The sequence below is a fragment of the Scyliorhinus torazame genome, chromosome 9 (genome assembly GCF_047496885.1).
Source record: "Scyliorhinus torazame isolate Kashiwa2021f chromosome 9, sScyTor2.1, whole genome shotgun sequence".
Lineage (NCBI taxonomy): Eukaryota > Metazoa > Chordata > Chondrichthyes > Carcharhiniformes > Scyliorhinidae > Scyliorhinus > Scyliorhinus torazame.
In genome coordinates, this window is record NC_092715.1 from 107,721,805 (window position 1) to 107,740,534 (window position 18,730).

Genomic DNA, 18,730 nt, shown 5'->3' on the forward strand with positions numbered 1-18,730 from the left:
TTGATATCACATGGGCAAGTTTGTAGATATAAATTGGGAAGTACTAAAATGGCTATACATGATGTAGATGTGGGAAATGCTGTTCCAATCAAACATCCAAAGAGACTTAACCCTTTAAAATTGGCACAGGTTAACAAAGAGATTGATAGTATGCTTAAAATGGCATAATTGAAGTGGGTTGCAGCCAATGGAGCTCACCCATAGTGATGATACCTAAACCAGACGGTACCCAATGGTTGTGTGTGGACTATAGAAAGGTTAATGCAGTTACAAGAACCGACTCTTATCCTATCCCACATTTGGAGGATTGCATTGAGAAAGTGGGACCATCAGCTTTTATTTCCAAATTGGATTTACTTAAAGGTTACTGGTAGGTACCTTTATCCGAAAGGGCGAAGGAGATTTCAGCTTTTGTGACTCCAGATGGTACATACCAATTCAAAGTTATGCCATTTGGCATGAAAAACGCGCCAGCCACATTTGAACGGTTAACTAATACATTTGTTTCAGGATTACCCAATTGCACGGTATACATCGACGATCTGGTAATTTTCAGCCAGACATGGACAGAACATTTGAAACATCTGATGGAGTTATTCGATCGACTTCAGGAGGCAGGTTTGGTGATAAACCTAGCCAAAAGTGAATTTGGAAAAGCCCAAATCACTTTCCTTGTGGAGTTTCCCATACCCTCGAGACAAAGGGAAATAATGCGATTTCTTGGCATGAGTGGATTTGATCAAACATTTGTGCAAAAGTTTTGTAGCGTGATTGCTCCACTGATGGACTTGCTTAAGAAACGGCGAAGATTTCAATGGACAGTGGACTTTCAACACGCATTTGACTGCCTGAAAGCTGTGATAACCAATGCTCCTGTGTTGGAGTGTTACAAGAGACTCTGTGATCAGATTGGACTAAAGTATCTGACTTTAAAGAGAAATGCTGAGGCATAGAGAAATGGACGGATCGTGCAGAGACCTTCTTGTTCAAAGAGACTGTTAATCGAGAAGGAATTTCAGTTGGAGGAAGAAGGACGAAAAAAATGGACCATATTATTATACCTGTTTGCGTGTGTTGTTTTTTGAAACGATATAGTATATTTACTGTGTGCATTTCTTAAAGGATGGTGAAAAGGTGAAAAATGAAACCATCTTGAAGTTGATGCTTTATTTTTATTTCTTGGGAGGAGGTGTCATGTGAGAGTACCTTTAAGAAACGGGTGTTTAAGAAATGTACCTTTAAGAAATGGAGCTGCTCATGTTACTGGAGTGATGTCAGAGTGTGGGCGGAGCTGAGCTCTACTTCTGCTTTTTAGTTTGTTTGAAAAAAAGCTTGGGTGTGTCTGTGTTTTTCAGTGAGCTGCATCTGAAGTTTAAAAAAGAGCTGTACGGTTGATCTCTGCCATCCAAAGACTATCTATGGATCATTTGGTGAACTGTAAATGGTCTCAGTATTGAATGTAAACTTAATGTGCTCCTGTTTGAAGGTTTGTTAAGTCTTTTGGATGTTAAAAGGACAGCTTACTTAGGGTTGTAGTCTTTGGGGTTGTATTTGAATTAATGGTTGCTTAGATGTTCACTGTTTGTTTTAGAAAAGGTTAACTTGCGTTCATAGAATAAACATTGTTTTGCTTTAAAAAATACTGTCCTTTTCTGCTGTACCACACCTGTAGAGCGGGCCGTGTGCTCCCCATACCACAATCTATTAAAGGTTGTGGGTCAGGTGAACTCCATGATACACTTTGAGGTTCTCTAAACCCTGACCCATAACAGTGGACAACAAGCCCACCTTCTGGCCATTAATTGGTCACCCCAGGGAAAATCATAATGGTTTTTTCGACTGCAAACTGGGTCGGCTGCACCCCTGTGCAAATTACGGAGGGCAACCAGATGCAGAAATTGGAAGTCCACCCGGCCTTTTAAAATAGCTAATTAACAAGCTATTGCGCTTGATAACGAGCCACTCTTCTGCAATTTTTCATTACCTGCTGCATTTCTTGGGTGTTGGACATGAGAAATTTGGGAGTGTTTTATGGTAGCAATAACAATGCGACACCTGAGCAGAAGGGCTGGTACCAGAACCGTGGCTGAATGCAGCAACAAAATACGCACGTGAAGGTGACAGCATCTGTATGTGGTTCTAGCTCATTTTGTTTGTACTTAATGGAGCATACCATAAAAAATAAAGAGTGAGAGAGGAGGGAACCTTTCCATTTTTGGCCATACTGATTTCTTCTTAACGGCATAACCCCTCTGCCACATGATGTCCTGGCCTAGAACCCTGATTGGGCGAGAAACCCTTCCTTCACATTGCTAATTGGTCACCTTCCTACTGGACAGCCACTAATTGGCTGTCCGATGCTTGGTTCAATGAACTTTTGATGGCGGGAGCAGGAACGAGTGGATCACTCACTTTCCATTTTGCCTCCCCACCCCACTGAAAATTATAAAGTCACCTCTGCCGGTGGGGTGAGCAGAAGGAGGGTTTTTTGAAGACATTTAGCGGTTCATCTGTGGGCTGGGGAGTGTTGCCTCCTCTCGGAAGACCCACTACTATTAAGTGCTTCTTAGGCACTTAATTGGCCTCTGGCGAGTGTCCCCTAGGATCAAGGAACCCGGGTGTGGAAATATACTGAGAGCTGGCAGCCACGCAGGGATCAGTATCTCTGTTGGTCACCAGTGTTATCAGGGAGGTTGTGGCTGCTGCGGGAGTGAGTGCCAGATGGGAGTGAGTGTCACTCAAGGCCCAGGATCAAGGAGCAAACCCGACCAGATGTAACTCATAAGGGGTGGGGGTGGAGGCTGTTGGCAGTAGGGGCAAGGGGTTTGGCTCTCAGCAGGCCCCCAACCTTTGCCGATGAAGCACTAAGTGCCTTTAAACGAGGGACCCCACTGACCCGGGAGGACACAAGCAGCCTACACAGGTTTGCTCATCGTATTCCCTGTGTGCTGACAGGCCTGCCCACAGCTAGCCTAACACTAGCGACGGAAGGATGAGACCCTTAAATGGTCATTAATTACGCACTTCAGGGCCTCTATTATCATCTGGGCGAGAAGTCCGACCATGGACCTTATCGCCCCAGACTTAATTTTGGAGGAAGGTGACAATGTGCTTGCACCTTACCTACCCACCTGCTACAATGTCCTCCGTGCCTCCAAACACGCCACAAGAGAGGGCAAACATTCTCACCAATGAGTGAGTTTCCTGAATAATGCAAGCTTCTGACCTACATTTCAGCCTGATGATGGGTTCAGAAAACTGCAGGGAAAAACCTGTCCTTGGTATTCATTATATTTGACAGCAGCTTTAAATATTGTGTTTTTCTAACTACAGGCAAGGTCTTCGAGCAATAGTTATTGTATGTACGATAATTACACTGTGTATATTAAATATAAGTTTATCATTTATCATTTGATAATAAATTTACATTTGAATGAATGGGCTTATTGGCATTAACACTTTTAACACACAATATACATGTTCGGTTCTGCAATATTACTTCAGACTACAAAATACACATTCTGCAAAGGAAACAACACTGGAATCAGTTATCAGCTTTACAAAAGTATAATGCAATTATTATTTTTAAATTCTATGATAAAAAGCGTAATATAAATAATATAGGCCAATTGGATTCAACAGAACATACATCAGTATCTTTAATGTTCCAGCTGTAGAAAAAATGGAATATTAAAATTTACTATGACTAAGGTACGAATAGTTATGAATAATACACATGGTTTTTTTCATTTTCACAACCAATACAAAATTAACTAGCCTTACTGAACCATGTTATACACCGTTTCATCGTAGGTTCAAACTGTGCACCATATTTTACACAATCGAACCTGAAACTTGACAACTGTGTGGGGTGAATATGAATTCTTCAAGAGCAGGAAAAATTACCTGGTGCCAGATTTTATGCAGATTGTGCAACCATGACCCAATTAGAAATGTCCTTGTTAAAGCTCTCTTTGCCTTTATTGTTGATGCGCAACACTGCTGATAAAGTAACATTACCTGCTCTAACTGTGATGTGAATGGACAACCCCAAGGTGTTGCTTAGCAAAGATCTTTTGTGCTTTAAAAGCATGATGTAATTCCACCAGGGTTCAGTAATAGAAGGAAGTGCCTGAAACAACTACGGTTCTTCTAACCACCAACAGTGTCCAAAGTGTGTTACCCTCACCACAAATCTGTCCTTAAATTTAAAGGAAACCAAGGTGATTGTATTCATACAGTGTGAATAGTCTTTGTCTGTTTACCGTAGTTATTTACTAAATTTCAGATTGGAAAATAAATCATAGTTACCATTTACAATGAGAAATAGGTGTGTCACGGGATATCCTGTTTCCTTTCCTGTATTTTGTTTATGACCTGAGGCACCATTTGGCATTATGACTATGGTTTCTCAGCAGCACCAATTTTTGTGACAGTACTGATGTGATAAGAATGAGCAAAGGATTTTCCCTTACTTTTTCTGAGTGTCAGGCGCTGGCTGAAAACCTGAATGTAGCTCTCCAGCTGAACAGACCAGGTTTTAGACCAGATTTCCTGGCATTCTGAAAAATAATGAGTGGACGTGGCTTTTGTTATCATGCTCGTGGGGCGGGGCCTGATTGAGCCGGCACCTGGCTCAACATAGCACGGGGTACCATCTTTAAAGGGTGCCCTGATCAGCACAGAAATTAAATGGCCCCCCAGACAAATCCCCCCGACAGAAGACCCACCTCACAAGCATTGGCCCTACCCCACTCCTCATCACTGCACAAGAAACGGAGCTCTCCCCACCCCCAACAATCTCCGGACACACTCCCCCCCCTCACAGACATCAGCCCACCAGAACACATGTATGAGGAACTCTGCCCATGGAGCCCCCCAGATGGCCCACCCTTGGCACAGAGTGTCACTGCCAGGTTGGCAGTGCCTATCTGTGCCAATCTGGCAGTGCCAACCTCTGCCGGGCATGTCCCTCTCTCCCCACGGGCTATACTTACCCCGGCGCCCCCAGTAGGATCCCCTTGGCTGTTTCCCATTTTCGCAAATGGGCTGTAAACCTGGCTGATGTGACGCCACGTTGGCAACGTATGATATTGAGTGAAGGGGCATCATGTGGCGGGGGGGTTCATTAATTCTATTAAAATGCATTACAATGAGGTTCTTGCTCTTTGTCGGCGGGAACCTCATTATGCCATTGGCGAGGGGAATGGAAAATCAGGAAATGTGATCTCGCCAGCGAGAATCACGTTCCCCGATGTCCGCGAAATTTTGCAACCGCGTCGCAGTTTCCGCTGATGGGTAATGCAGGCGCAAAGTCGCAACCCTCTATTTGTGAATGGACTCAAACAGCTTGAATGATAAGAGCATTGCTTTGAAATAACCTGAAAGAATAAATGTTCCAGTTCAAGTCACATCACGGACAATACGATGACCAGTGTTCTGAATATAGAGGGAGGCTGTAATACTAAACTCAAAAATATTTGATAAATGTTGGAAAAGCAAAGGCAAAATCATATAATTAGAAGCTGTGTATTTTTGGCTAATGTGGGCTCTGTGGGTAAAGTGACATTCTGAAATCTAGATTTTGAAGTGTTGGGTTGAATAGGATAAACCCAACACTGGAATCAGTGGCGAAATTCTCCGACCCCCCGCCGGGTCGGAGAATCGTCGGGGGCTGGCGTGAATCCCGCCCCTGCCGGTTGCATAAGTCTCTGGCACCGGAGATTCGGCGGGGGTGGGAATCGCGCCGCGCCGGTTGGCGGGCCCCCCCGCGTGATTCTCCGGCCCGGATGGGCCGAAGTCCCGCCGCTAAAATGCCTGTCCCGCCGGCGTAAATTAAACCACCTACCTTACCGGCGGGACAAGGCGGTGCGGGCGGGCTCCGAAGTCCTGGGGGGGGGGGGCGCGGGGAGATCTGGCCCCGGGGGGTGCCCCCACGGTGGCCTGGCCCGCGATCGGGGCCCACCGATCCGCGGGCGGGCCTGTGCCATGGGGGCACTCTTTCCCTTCCGCCTTCGCCACGGTCTCCACCATGGCGGAGGCAGAGGAGACTCCCTCCACAGCGCATGCGCGGGGATGCTGTGAGCGGCCGCTGACGCTCCCGCGGGGCGGAAATTCGTCCGGCGCTGACCTAGCCCCTTAAGGGTGGGTCTCGGCCCCCAAAGATGCGGAGCATTCCGCACCTTTGGGGCCGCGCGATGCCCGTCTGATTTGCGCCGTTTTGGGCGCCAGTCGGCGGACATCGCGCCGTTTCCGGAGAATTTCACCCCAGATCTTGTATGTCTTCAAAACATATCAATTTCAGATAGTTTACATGCTAAGGATGACATTTATATTGTTGCAACATGTAGCATGTATGATATCACCACAGAAAATGCAAAATAAGGTGCTTATAAAAGCATAAAAGCTATTTAAATAGGATTTTGTTTTTAAACTGACCGCTTGGGTCTACTGCTTATTCTAACCTGGATCTGCCAGTTCTTGGCACCGATTTTATTTATTTCTGTATTGCTGATTTGTTGTGAACCATACAGAATCGTGAAAAACCTTATCTATTGCTGTAATTTGAACTACAAAGATAATAATAAAAATCTTTTAAAAGGCCAGTGCCCTTCAAAGTATCCTTGTCTTAAAAACCTTAAAATAGTTATTTAAAACGTTTTTTCTACAAAAGTATATTTTCAAAACCATTCAGTCACTCCGAACAAATGTTAAAGAACGGACTCAATGTTCTCACACATTTCATTCTCTCCCAAATGATAGATAAATGTTGTCCTTCCAGCCGATTTGCTCGAATCCGCTGCAGCCGCCTCTAATGTTAACGTGGATGCAAAGAGATCTGATGTGGTCATTCGACCAACTGAGTCCTCATCTCCCTGAATATACGTCTTGGAATGACCCTTTATGTAATGCCATGTAGTTGTGTACAATATAAAGGCAATTGTCTTCATGCCTATGGCAATGCTGACGTAGAGATATCTGTAGGAGTTGTTGTCGTATAAAGCACACGCTCCGCTTTTGTTGCATGTTTCTGACCATATCAGACAAGTAGAGTCGATTGCAGCCCCAAAAATAAGTGGCGGTGGAATAAAACCTATGTAGAAAAATAGGCAGAATAAATTAAATGCACCTAGGATTAGTGAAAATATAACAGATAGGAAGTGAATAATACAATTGGTTGCCCTTTTAAAAATATTAATTGCTACTTTTGCAATACATTTATGTCTTTCTTTTGAACTTTTTTTACTGATGTAATTAAGTGATGGGGGAACTGGATGAGAACTTAGAGGAGACTTATGTCTGTGTAGAATATTAAACGCAACTATAAATTATTACATCTGGCAGACTAGTAGGAAACTTAGCTTGAAAGGGTGCTGATCAGGATAGGGCAACAATGCTGAAAGCACAAGATATCTGAATTTATCTAAGGCTCTTTGGAGTGAAGTGATCATCCTGGACTGCATATTAATTCAGTGACCTTCTTATATTGGGTTCAGTGACTCCAGTGAGTTCATTGCAATTTTTGATTATAAAGGAAGAGGTGATGGTGTCATCTCTTCATAAGTAAAATAATTTTTTTTATTGGCTGACAGCTATAATTTGCTGAAAAAAGGCCTGCATTGGTTTACAGAATCCAGAAATCACCAGGGATAAATACTTACTTGTTAAGTGAAATTCTAAATAACAAGTCATACCTGTTATTTAGTCTTTTAAAACTGGTGATGTTGCGAATGATTGAGTGCAACTGTATCGACAATGCGGGCGATTTTGCACCCGGGCTTGCCATCAGCGGAAACAGCAATACGGGCAAAATATCAAGAGAGTCAGGAAACACGATTCCTGCCAGTGAGATCGCATTTCCCGATTTTCAACGACCCTTGCTGATGATGTAACGTGGTTTCTGCTTACAAAGCATTTTAATGTAATTAATGAGCCCATCCCTGCCCCCCGCACTTAATATTCATACCTTGCCCACGTCACATCACATTGGCAAGTTTAACACCAGGCTTGTGAAGACGGGAGACAGTCGAGGGGATCCTGCCAGGGGTGCTAAGGTATGTAAAGCCCCCAGGGGAGAGGGTAATACCCAGGCAGTGCACTGGCATTGCCCCGGCATAGGCTAGCACTGTCAGGTTGGTATTGCCAGGTTGGCACTGCTGGGCTGTGCCAACCAGTTCCAAGGGTAGTGCCAGGGGCGGGTCCTCTAGGGGACCCAAGGGGAGGGGTTCCACTTACGTGAGTTGGAGAGTGCTGATGTCTGTAAGACTGTGTTGGTGGACTGTGTTGGTCTGTAAGACTGTGTTGGCTCCACTGCTTGTGCTGTGGTTGGGGAGAAAGGGGAGAACCATGCTTGTGAGGTGGGTCCTCCATTTCTGGGGAGGGGGTGGGTTAGTAGCTGTTCTGATCATCCAATCTCTGTTCAGCCAGCCTTGCCGGCTGTATCAGGCCCCCTCCAGCAGGCTGACAGTGAAAACCATGTCCACTCATTTTTTTTCAGTGTCACAAAATCTGGTCTAAAAATTCAGCTTTGCAGCTGGAGAGCTACATGCTGATTATCAGTCAGAGCCTGGCACTCTGAAAAAAATATGTGAAGTCTCGTGCCACAGCCGTGTTCTGATCCGAGCCAGGCAGACACCAGACTCCCAAAGCAACTGATTTAAGAGGAACGCAGAAAGGCTTTAGTGACACCCTCAAAGCATCGCTGAAGAGGTTAAACATTCCAGAGGGACTGCCTAAAGGGGACACAATGGGGGCCATGGGAATTCCTGGCCTGTGTCCGACTAAAATGGAGAAGGTTCATTCAGGAAGGCACTGAACACATCGAGAGATTTCATCGGGAACACACAGTGATGATGTTGAGGCGTCAGAGTAAACATCCAAGTAACTTATCTACCCGACCCTTCAAGTACCACCTGCCCCGCATGTGGCAGAGTCAGCAAACCGTGCACTGGACTTTTCAGTCATCTCAAAACCCATCGAATCAGGATAGAAGCAAGTCATCCTCAATCCCGAGGGACTGTCTAAGGGACATAATGAAGGTCATTTTGCCCATTATTATCATGGGTGACAATGAATTTGCAGCTGGTTTCACATGGCTCCCGACTTCCATTTCCATTTTTATGCAGGACTCAAAATTACTGGCATTGCATGGAAGAACACAATCAGTTAATGATTTGGTTCAGATACTGGTGCAGCATCTAATATTTTCCTCAGATTCCTTTTTGAATTTCAAACACATGTTCATTTCCACCCAAATTTTCATGTAATGTTCTTTGTATTACACATTCCTGGCGAATCTGTGATTAAAGATGGCAGAAATCATATTCCTTTGGTTTCTGAGGCCATCTTTGCGAAAATTGGTAATAAACTTGATCATGATGAAATTCTGAAGCATGCAGCATCTTAGGGTGAGTCATTTATTAATTTAAGCTTTTGACTGATCCAGCTGCCATCACAAAGTAAGAATTCAACAATGAAATAGCTGGATTTTGACAGAAATGAAATCAAATACATGCTTCCACACAGCCTGTATTTTTCACTGTCAATATCTGAGCCTCAATTGCTTTACAGCTGCAAGAAAACCATTTATTGGCAAGGCACTATTGAAAAATAATTTGGGAGAAACAAGCACAGTTATTTCCCTAATTTGTTTCATACTTTTTAATAGTATTCAGCACAATTAAACAATTAGATTTCACTAATACTATGAGAATTTCAATCTGCATAACCTGTTGGGGCCAACAAAGGTGAAAGTCAACTCTTGGCAAATTTTCTTAAACCCTAGAACCCATAGTATACGATACAACCCATTTGCTGGTTTCTGGCCCTTTCTGCCTATTCTCTCCACCACCTTCTCAAGGGAAGGAGTATAATGTTTGTTATGCCAGCGATACTCACATCCCAGAAACAGACAATAAAAAATAAGGATCCCTACAGTGGATGTTGCCTGGAGGCATGTAACATAAAACAGGAATTAAACAATTCTTCAAAAGCTTAGCGTAATGAAGACATGTATAGAATTGTATTGCTTGAATATGTATGCTTTGTTGAGATGCCGAACTCATAAAGGGGTTTAGTCAGCAGCGGGGGGGGGGGGGGGGGGCTGTTTTGACAGCTGGAGAGAACTGCTAACTTTGTTACTAATGTCTTTTAACTGGTTGTGAAAAACCTTTTATTTCTGTAATCTCTTTTGTTAATATTTCAATGTTTATTTGCACAAGATTAAGAAGTGGGAAGTGTTTCACACTTCTGCTATTGATACTGCAATGGTCCACCTGATGGACATTTTTCTAGGGTTTTGTGAATGGGTGTTTTTTCTGAGCGGTTTCACACGTTATTGTTACTATATGGTCCTTTGGTGCTGTACATAGTGTACACTGGGTAAATAAGTAGCGAAGAGCCATGAGTTGACATGGAGGGTATGAGAATGGCATGGGGATGAGTGGGAGAGTGAGGAAGGTATAAGGGGCGAGTGCTGGAGGGCCCAACACAACTAGGATGAGGTTCTAGAGAACTGAGGCAGGTCTTCTAATCAGCATGCCTTGGTACTTACTGTCCCATATCCACCTATGCTTTGCTTCTGGGGTCAGCGGGCCCAACTACACCACACAGACCTACCATCAGAAGGAAGAAAGCAACATTCGGGGGCCTTTTTTCGGTGGGTGAAGTGAGCCAGGAAATTTCTTGCAGTGGCGGAAATCGGCACAAAGATTCTTGCAGCAGGACAGAAACTGTTCTTCCTCATTCCTGAACAACTGTCCTTGCTTATCTCAGTACCTGTTTTTCGCTCATAAAATTCATTGCAGCAGATTGCTCCGATAATAATACAATATCAATTTTGAACACTGTCCCAAACCAATTAACTTAAATAGCAATCCACCAAAAGCTGGGTCATCCCAATGTGATCCTATCTTTTACACGGAAAGAATTTTCCCTGGGTGTCTGTGTCTTTTATCCAACCTCAGCAGTGTTTAACAAGGCAAATAGGGCACTTGTAAAAATGCATCCATCTTTGCATCAAATCTACCGTGAAACCAATCTTTAGAAAAAGCATTATTGACTAAAGTTTAATTGATCACTCATTTATATGACACTGCTGCCTTTGGGAAGAAAGTGTTTCAGGGTGCTGCGGTAAATAGCTGTCACTAGCGTCATCTGTCACTACAGCTCTTTATTTTTTTCTTGAAGATCCATAACTTTGATGGTAAAACTTAGTTTAAGAAATGCAAAACAGTTGTTTGGTAGTACAGAACTTGAGTAATGCTGAAAAAAGACCATGCTGTTGAAGTTTTTTGTCTTACACTCATCAGGACAATTCGCAAGAATTCTAACTGTAAAGGGAATGACAATTTATATAGAATGATAAGTCAATGCTGATTGGTTGGCAAATGGATCCTGATTGGTAGAGGTGTTATCATGGAGAATGCACCAGTTAACTGATTGCTAAAGCTAACTTTAAACCAGGCACGTTGACTCTAATTGGTCAAGGTACTGCCCTGAGAAACAAACCAAAGAATGGCTGTTGCCTATTTTGTTTAGTTGACAAAGCCGCAATGTGTCTGCATGTTCTTTCTGTCTGCAAAGGACAGGGCCCTGTGTATTAATGTGTGTACCTTCAAGCATGCAAAAGTGAGCCACGTTATGAACCCGATTAATAATCCTAAATTGGTTGTCAGTTTAATTCTTAGCACATTCAAGATTATTTATCAAATATTGTCCAATCGCAGAATCACACCTAATGCTGGACAGTATGTTCTAAGTTTTAAAAATACAGGCTGATTGGGTACAGTCTGCACGTTAGCGGCTGAAGGGATATGTTCTTTGTTACAATCCGCCAGTCTTTGGGGTGTGTGGCCTACATACCTAGCATCACACCGGAACGGAAATTCATTTGTGTGCCAGGCAGACTGTCCTTTTGGCTTGATGACAGCATCCTGTTAGTGGCGAACACCACTCATTTTGCTATTCATAGTAGCAGCGTGAAATGGTTAGCTTGTTGCTCAAATCTTTTCTGGGTAATCTGAGGTAGAATAGGCAATTTCTGGAACTGAATGTGGAGGCCTCAGGCCAATTCATGTGTCTGCGCAATATACTGCGAGTAATAATCTGATCATGCAAACCATTGTTTTGTAGATTGACTTAGATGCACCCTATTTCTGCATCACGTTTTCACGGAGGGAAAATGGCTGGGGCTCTATTTATGAGGTTGCCAATAAGCGGTTCGAATTGTAGGAATGGTAACCAGTGAAGGTATGCTTTCGGTAGATGGGAGTAGAGGAACCCTGGTAGAAGGTGGGGAAGGAAATTCTGACATGCAGCTGCAGATTCAAATACAGTAAACATATAGGGTGCGATTCTCCTCTCCCGCGCCGGTTGGGAGAATCGTCTGGGTCGCCAAATTTTCCCGCGACCCTGGTCCGATGCCCTCCCGCGATTCACGGAGGCGGCCAGATCGGCACAATCGCGTTTTACGCGGTACAGTGAATCGCCCGAGACAGCCAAAATGGCGATTCACCGGTACCCCCCGCCATTCTCCGGCCCGGATGGGCCGAGCGGCCTGCCCAAAACGACGGGTTCAGCCCGGCGCCTTCCACACCTGGTTGCTGCCGGCGGGAACAGCGCTGGAATGCTGGGGGGGCGGCCTGCGGGGCGGCGAGGGGGGATCCTGGTCTGGCCCGCGATCGGTGCCCACCGATCGTCGGGCCGGCCTCTCTGAAGGCGGACCTCCTTTCTTCCGCAGCCCCGCAAGATCCGTCAGACATCTTCTTGCGGGGCGGACTCGGAGAGGACGGCAACCACGCATGCACGGGTTGACGCTGGCCAACCCGCGCATGCGCAGGTGACCCCAGTTATGCGGCGCCGGCCGCGTCATGTATGCGGTGCCGCCTTTACGCGGCGCCAAGGCCTGGCGCGCGTAAATGACGCAGCGCCGCTCCTAGCCCATTATCGGGCCCTGAATCGGTCGGGATAGGGGCCGTTTCGCACCGTCATGAACCTCAACGGCGTTCACGGCGGCGCGAACACTCTGCCTCCATTTCGGAGAATCCCACCCATTGTCTATGTATTGGTTACATCTATTAATACACAGGGTCCTGCCCTCAGCAGACAGAAAGAACATGTTCAGAAATTCCACATTTTACAACTGAACAAAATGCATGATATCTATTATCTGGCTCATTCCCAGGGCAATGCCTTGGCCAGAGTCGACCTGCCTGGTTTGAATTTAAACAAAGCTTGGCAGTTAACTTTTGAACATTAGTTAACTGGTTCATTCTCCATGGCAATGTCTCTACCACTTACCAACCAATCAGAACTCTCTTCTCATGCAGTAAATATTATTGATGTGGAGATGCTGGCATTGGACTGGGGTGAGCACAGTAAGAAGTCTTACAACACCAGGTTAAAGTCCAACAGGTTTGTTTCAAATCAGGGCAGCACGGTGGCGCAGTGGTTAGTGCTGCTGCCTCATGGCGCTGAGGTCCCAGGTTCGATCCCGGCTCTGAGTCACTGTCCATATGGAGTTTGCACATTCTCCCCGTGTTTGCGTGGGTTTCGCCCCCACAACCCAACGATGTGCAGGGTTGCTTAATTGGCCACGTTAATTTGCCCCTTAATTGGAAAAAATTAATTGGGTACTCTAAATTTTTTTTTTTTAAAGGTTTGTTTTGAATCACTAGCTTTCGGAGCACAGTTACTTCCTCAGGTGCATGAAGAGATAGGTTCCAAATATGTTTCTGGTACCCACCTCTTCATTCACCTGAGGAAGGAGCTGTGCTCCGAAAGCTAGTGATTCGAAACAAACCTGTTGGACTTTAACCTGGTGTTGTAAGACTTCTTACTGTAAATATTATTGTTCCCTTTACATTTGATATTTTTGCAAATTGTCCTGATGAGTGCAAGATGAAAAGCTTCAACAACATATGTTTTTCTCAATAATAGAACAGGAAAATACTCTTATATTAGAAGTCTGAGGTAAAAACAGAAAATGCTAGAAAAACTCAGCAGGTCTGACAATCATATGTGGCGGGAGAAGCAGAGTTATCATTCCAAGTTCAATATGACTCTTCGGACTTTGAAGACTTTTTAAACTATTTTTTTCATGGGATATGAGTGTCATTGGTAAGGCCAGCATGTTTTGCCCATTCCTAATTGGCCTTGAGGAAGTAGTGCTCAGCTAACTTCTTGAAACACTGCAGTCCATCTGGTGAAGGTACACTCACAATGCTGTAAAGAAGAAAGTTCCAGGATTTTGACCCAAGTGGCAATGAAGGAACGGCAGTCTATTTCAAGTCAGGATGATGTGTGACTTGGAGAGAACCTTATAGTTCACATGGATCTGTCACTCGGTTCAGCTAGGCAGTAGAGGTCGCGGGTTTGGCACGTGCTGTCAACGGAAAACACTGCTTCTTGTATATGGTGCACACTGCTGACACTGTGCATTGTTGATGGAGGGAATGGATGACTAAGATGGAAGTGTGGTATAAGGATGTTCAGGTGAGGAAGGATTAATGTGGGCTAGAGAAACAGTACCACCCATATTAGGGGTTGGTTTAGCTCAGTGGGCTAGACAGCTGGTTTGTGCTGCAGAACAAGCCCAGCAGCATGGGTTCAATTCCCGTACCAGCTGAGAATTCTGAATTCTCCTTCTGTGTACCCGAACAGGTGCCGGAATGTGGCGACGAGGGGATTTTCACAGTAACTTCATTGCAGTGTTAATGTAAGCCTACTTGTGACAATAAAGGTTATTTATTTATTTATATTATGATGTAGAGTCATATGGCAGTAGGCTGTGTGTAGAGAGAGTCAGAGAGAAGTTGATATGAAGATAGCACCTGGACAGGGTTTTACCTCAGATATATATAGATATAGTTGTGTGTTAACACTAAACCACACAAGCCTCCGGACCTTTTAGAGGGGTACCAGACAACCGTACTACAGTAGATGGGCTGCTATGTTCTGGATGGCATTGAACATCTTCATGTTTTTGGAACAACACTCATCCAGGCAAGTGCAGAGTATTTCATCACACTCCTGACTTATAGATGGTGGCCAAGCTTTCGGGAGTCAGGAGGTGAGTTACTTGCCACAGAACCTTAGCTTCTGATGTGCTCTTCTAACTGCAATATTTATATATCTGGTCTATAGGTAAGTTTATAAGCCCTCCAGATGATGATTGTGGTAATGACATTGAATGTCAAGGGGAGATGGTTACATTCTCTCTTCTTGTAGATGTTCATTGCCTGGCACCCCTGTGGCGAGAATGTTAATTGCAACTTTATCAGCCCAAGCCAGAATATTGTCCAGGTTTTGCTGCCTTGGCACAAATTGCTTCAGTATCTGAGGAGTTGCAAATGGGAATGAACATTGTGCAGTCATCAACAAACATTCCCACTCTGACCTTGTGATGGACGGAAGGTCACTGATGAAGCAGCTGAAAATGGTTGAGCCTAGGACACAACCTTGAGAACCTGCTGTTACGATGTCCTGGGATTGAGACGATTGGCCTCCAACAATCATAAGTATCTTCCTTTTTGCTACGTATGATCCCAGCAGTGGCAAAGTTTTCCCCTACTCCTATACCTTCAATTTTGCCAAGGTTTCTCAATGTCATATGCTGCCTGAATGTCAAAGGCAGTTACTCACATCTTGTGCACCCCTCCACCCCTGCCACCAGCGGAGTTCCCGATGTCAGCGGGAGGATGCAAATAGGTCAAATTGACCCATTTGGGCAATTTAGCATGGGCAATCCACCTAACCTGCACTTCATTGGACTGTGGGGGGAAACTAGAGCACCCGGAGGAAACCCACGCAGACACGGGAAGAACGTGCATACTCTGCACAGACAGTGACCCAAGCCGGGAATCGAACCTGGGATCCTGGAGCTGTGAAGCAACTGTGCTAACCACTATGCTACCGTGCTGCCGAGATACACGGCGATGGGAGAACGAAGACTCCCACCCAGGTGTCCTTGGCAGCGACACCAAATAGGCATTGTGTCATTTACATATGCTAATCTGGGCTCCAATGCTTTTTAAGGGTCCCTCAGGGAAAGTATTCAATACTGAGTGAAGCAGGTGCCACGTTTGCGCAAGTCAGATTTTGGTTGCTTTTTAAAATGAGCTGAATCTGAAGCCAGGAGACGTAATAGATTTCTTCCCAGCTCCACAGTATTGATGCAGGTCAATATGGGAACATGCTCGCTCCCTCACATTCTTCTGCTACCTCCCCCAGGGCCTAACTGTGGGCCAAAGTCACTGTGATTGACTGCACCAGTAACCTGTTTCTGGATGTTTGGCGGACAACTGCAGCTCACTAAAATATCACGATGAGAAATTATGCCCAATTTCAGATGAGCATTAGCCCTCTAGCATCTGTTGTGTGTTTGGAGTGTGTTCCCCACTTGAGAAAAGGCCTGAAGCAATATCTAAGTCCCTGTGTGCCGTGCCATAAGAAATTGATTGCTCCTCTGTATTCAGCTTGATATTCATTTTTACATTTAACCCTGTACTCTTTCAATTCAAATGTCTCTGCTCATTTAAAGAGCTCTTGCTGACCCTCCTCCACGTCTGGTGGGAAGGAATCTGGTATCATTATAAATCTGTTGGAAAGTTGTCAACCTGGAACATTAACTCTGCAGAGGTGCTGTCTGGTCTGCTGAGCATCTCCAGCATTTTCTGCTTATATTCAGTTTTTCATCATCTGCAGCATTTCTCTTCTGTTCCATCAAGGCAGATGGATGGGTTAAAGTAGCAACAGTATGAGTTTTACTTTATTAGGAAGTAGGCAGCAAGGAATGTTTATTGGTCATCCCTTGACATTTTGTGATTTTTATGCCACTGAAACAACCTATCTTGCTGTGTTTTCTGCCCTTGGCATGATGGGTATCACATCAACACCAGTAGCAAGCTGCAACATAATTGTCTATAAAAAAACACTTCCACATTTAGTCTTCTGCAATCAACAAAGAACATTCTCCCGAATTCTCAAAATCTCTGTGTGAGTCGAAGCAAACGAAAGTGGGTTGCTATCTCATTAAATAACTGAATTGAAACACCCACCAAGTAATCTCAGCATGAGGAACTGAACACCAAGTGCATATGATTTGTATTCAGGATTCACAGACCTGTGGGGGCAAAGGAAAAAAAAACAATTAACATCCAGTAGACATCACTGTCCGGACAACAGACTTAATCCTAGTGATATTCTCGTCTCCATGTAAAACCTGCACTCGCATGGTGGCAATCTGGAGCCTGCTGTACTGCAAGACTCTCATACCCTTACCTAACAAATTAACCTTGTGCATCCTGCCTTTTCAGAGAGCTGCCAGCATTCAATTCAAACAAATAACAAAAGAAACAATTAACTTTCAGACAATTTCAGTTTGCTGTGAAGGAAAAGAACACACTTGCCCTGTTAGATTAGTGGGGACACTTTTTCTACCCAGCACTGTGAAACTTAGTTTACACTGCGCGGTATTGCACAGCAGCAGCAGCAGTAGAATTATAACTGTGCAGATTGATTCATTTATTTTAAAACTTTAATTGCTCCACGAGTTGCTTCTTGAAATAATGCTGTGGGGTATTGGTGCCCAAAGCAGGTCTTCATCTTTCCAATATTTTAGTCACTGTGTTAATCAGTTTATTTCAAAGCTCAAGTTGATTGGGGAGGTTCACAGAGAACTCCAATAAATATTGATTACTTGAGAAAAGCAACTTGAAATAAATTAAATAAGGCTAGAGTGAGCTCTAAGTGACATCCTCGAGACGCATTTTATCTGTAGACTTGCCTTCCTTCCTGTAATGTTTTTGTGTCTACGTGACTCTCTATAGATAGTGTGAATAATGACTCTGAAAGAAGCTGTAGGGGGCGATTCTCCGTGCCCCGCCCGCCCCGAGTCCCACCGGCGCCGTTCACCCCTGGTCGCTGCCGGCGGGAACTCTGCGGGAATGCACAGGGGGTGGCCTGTGGGGGGGGGAGAGAGGGGCTCCTTCACCGGGGAGGGCATCCGATGGGGTCTGGCCAGCGATCGGGGCCCACCGATCGGCGGGCCGGCCTCTCCCCACCCCGGGCCTACCTTCTGGCACGGCCGGCCCCTGAACACCGACTCCATGTTGGGTCGGGGCCGGCGCGCGTAAGAAGTTCCCCGTGCATGCGCAGGATGGCGCGGCCCAACTGCGCATGCGCAGGACTGAGCTGGCCCAACTGCGCATGTGCAGGTTGGCGGGCGCCCATTTTGCACCGCGTAAGGAGTCTGGAACGGCGTTAACCACTCCAGCGCCGTGCTGGCCCACTGTGGGGGCCAGAATAGGTAATGCCCGGGCCCTGTTCGCGCCGTCGTGAAACGCGACGGCGTTCACGACGGTGCGAACACTTGGCCTCCATATCGGAGAATCGCCCCCGTAGTTTGTGGAGGTTTAATTTTTCACCACATGACATTTGAAAGACCATATACTATTGTTATTAACTGTTTTTAAAGTTATCATAGAACCCCTGAGGAGCAGGAGGCCATTTGGCCCATCGAGCTTGCACCGACCCGCTGAAAGAGCACCCTACCTAGGCCCACTCCCCCTCCTATCTCCATAACCCCATCTAACCTTTTGAATACCAAGGGCAAATTTATCATGGCCAATCTACCTGACCTGCATATCTTTGGACTGTGGGAGGAAACCGGAGCACCCGGAGGAAGCCCACGCAGTCACGGGGAAAACGTGCAAACTCCACAGTCACCCGA

At 45.2% G+C, this 18,730-nt stretch overlaps 1 protein-coding gene across 1 annotated transcript in view; it reads right to left on the bottom strand.

Annotated features, from left to right (window-relative positions):
• Positions 1-3,381: 3,381 nt before the first annotated feature.
• LOC140429418 (solute carrier organic anion transporter family member 3A1-like) overlaps positions 3,382-18,730 on the bottom strand; it is a 485,186-nt gene continuing 469,837 nt past the window's right edge. The window contains exons 9-10 of the mRNA XM_072516369.1: positions 17,058-17,122; positions 3,382-7,093 (exon numbers count right to left, since the gene is read on the bottom strand). Of these exons, the coding sequence (XP_072372470.1) occupies positions 6,711-7,093; positions 17,058-17,122 (448 nt within the window). The 3' untranslated portion in view covers positions 3,382-6,710. The remainder of the gene's footprint in view (positions 7,094-17,057; positions 17,123-18,730) is intronic.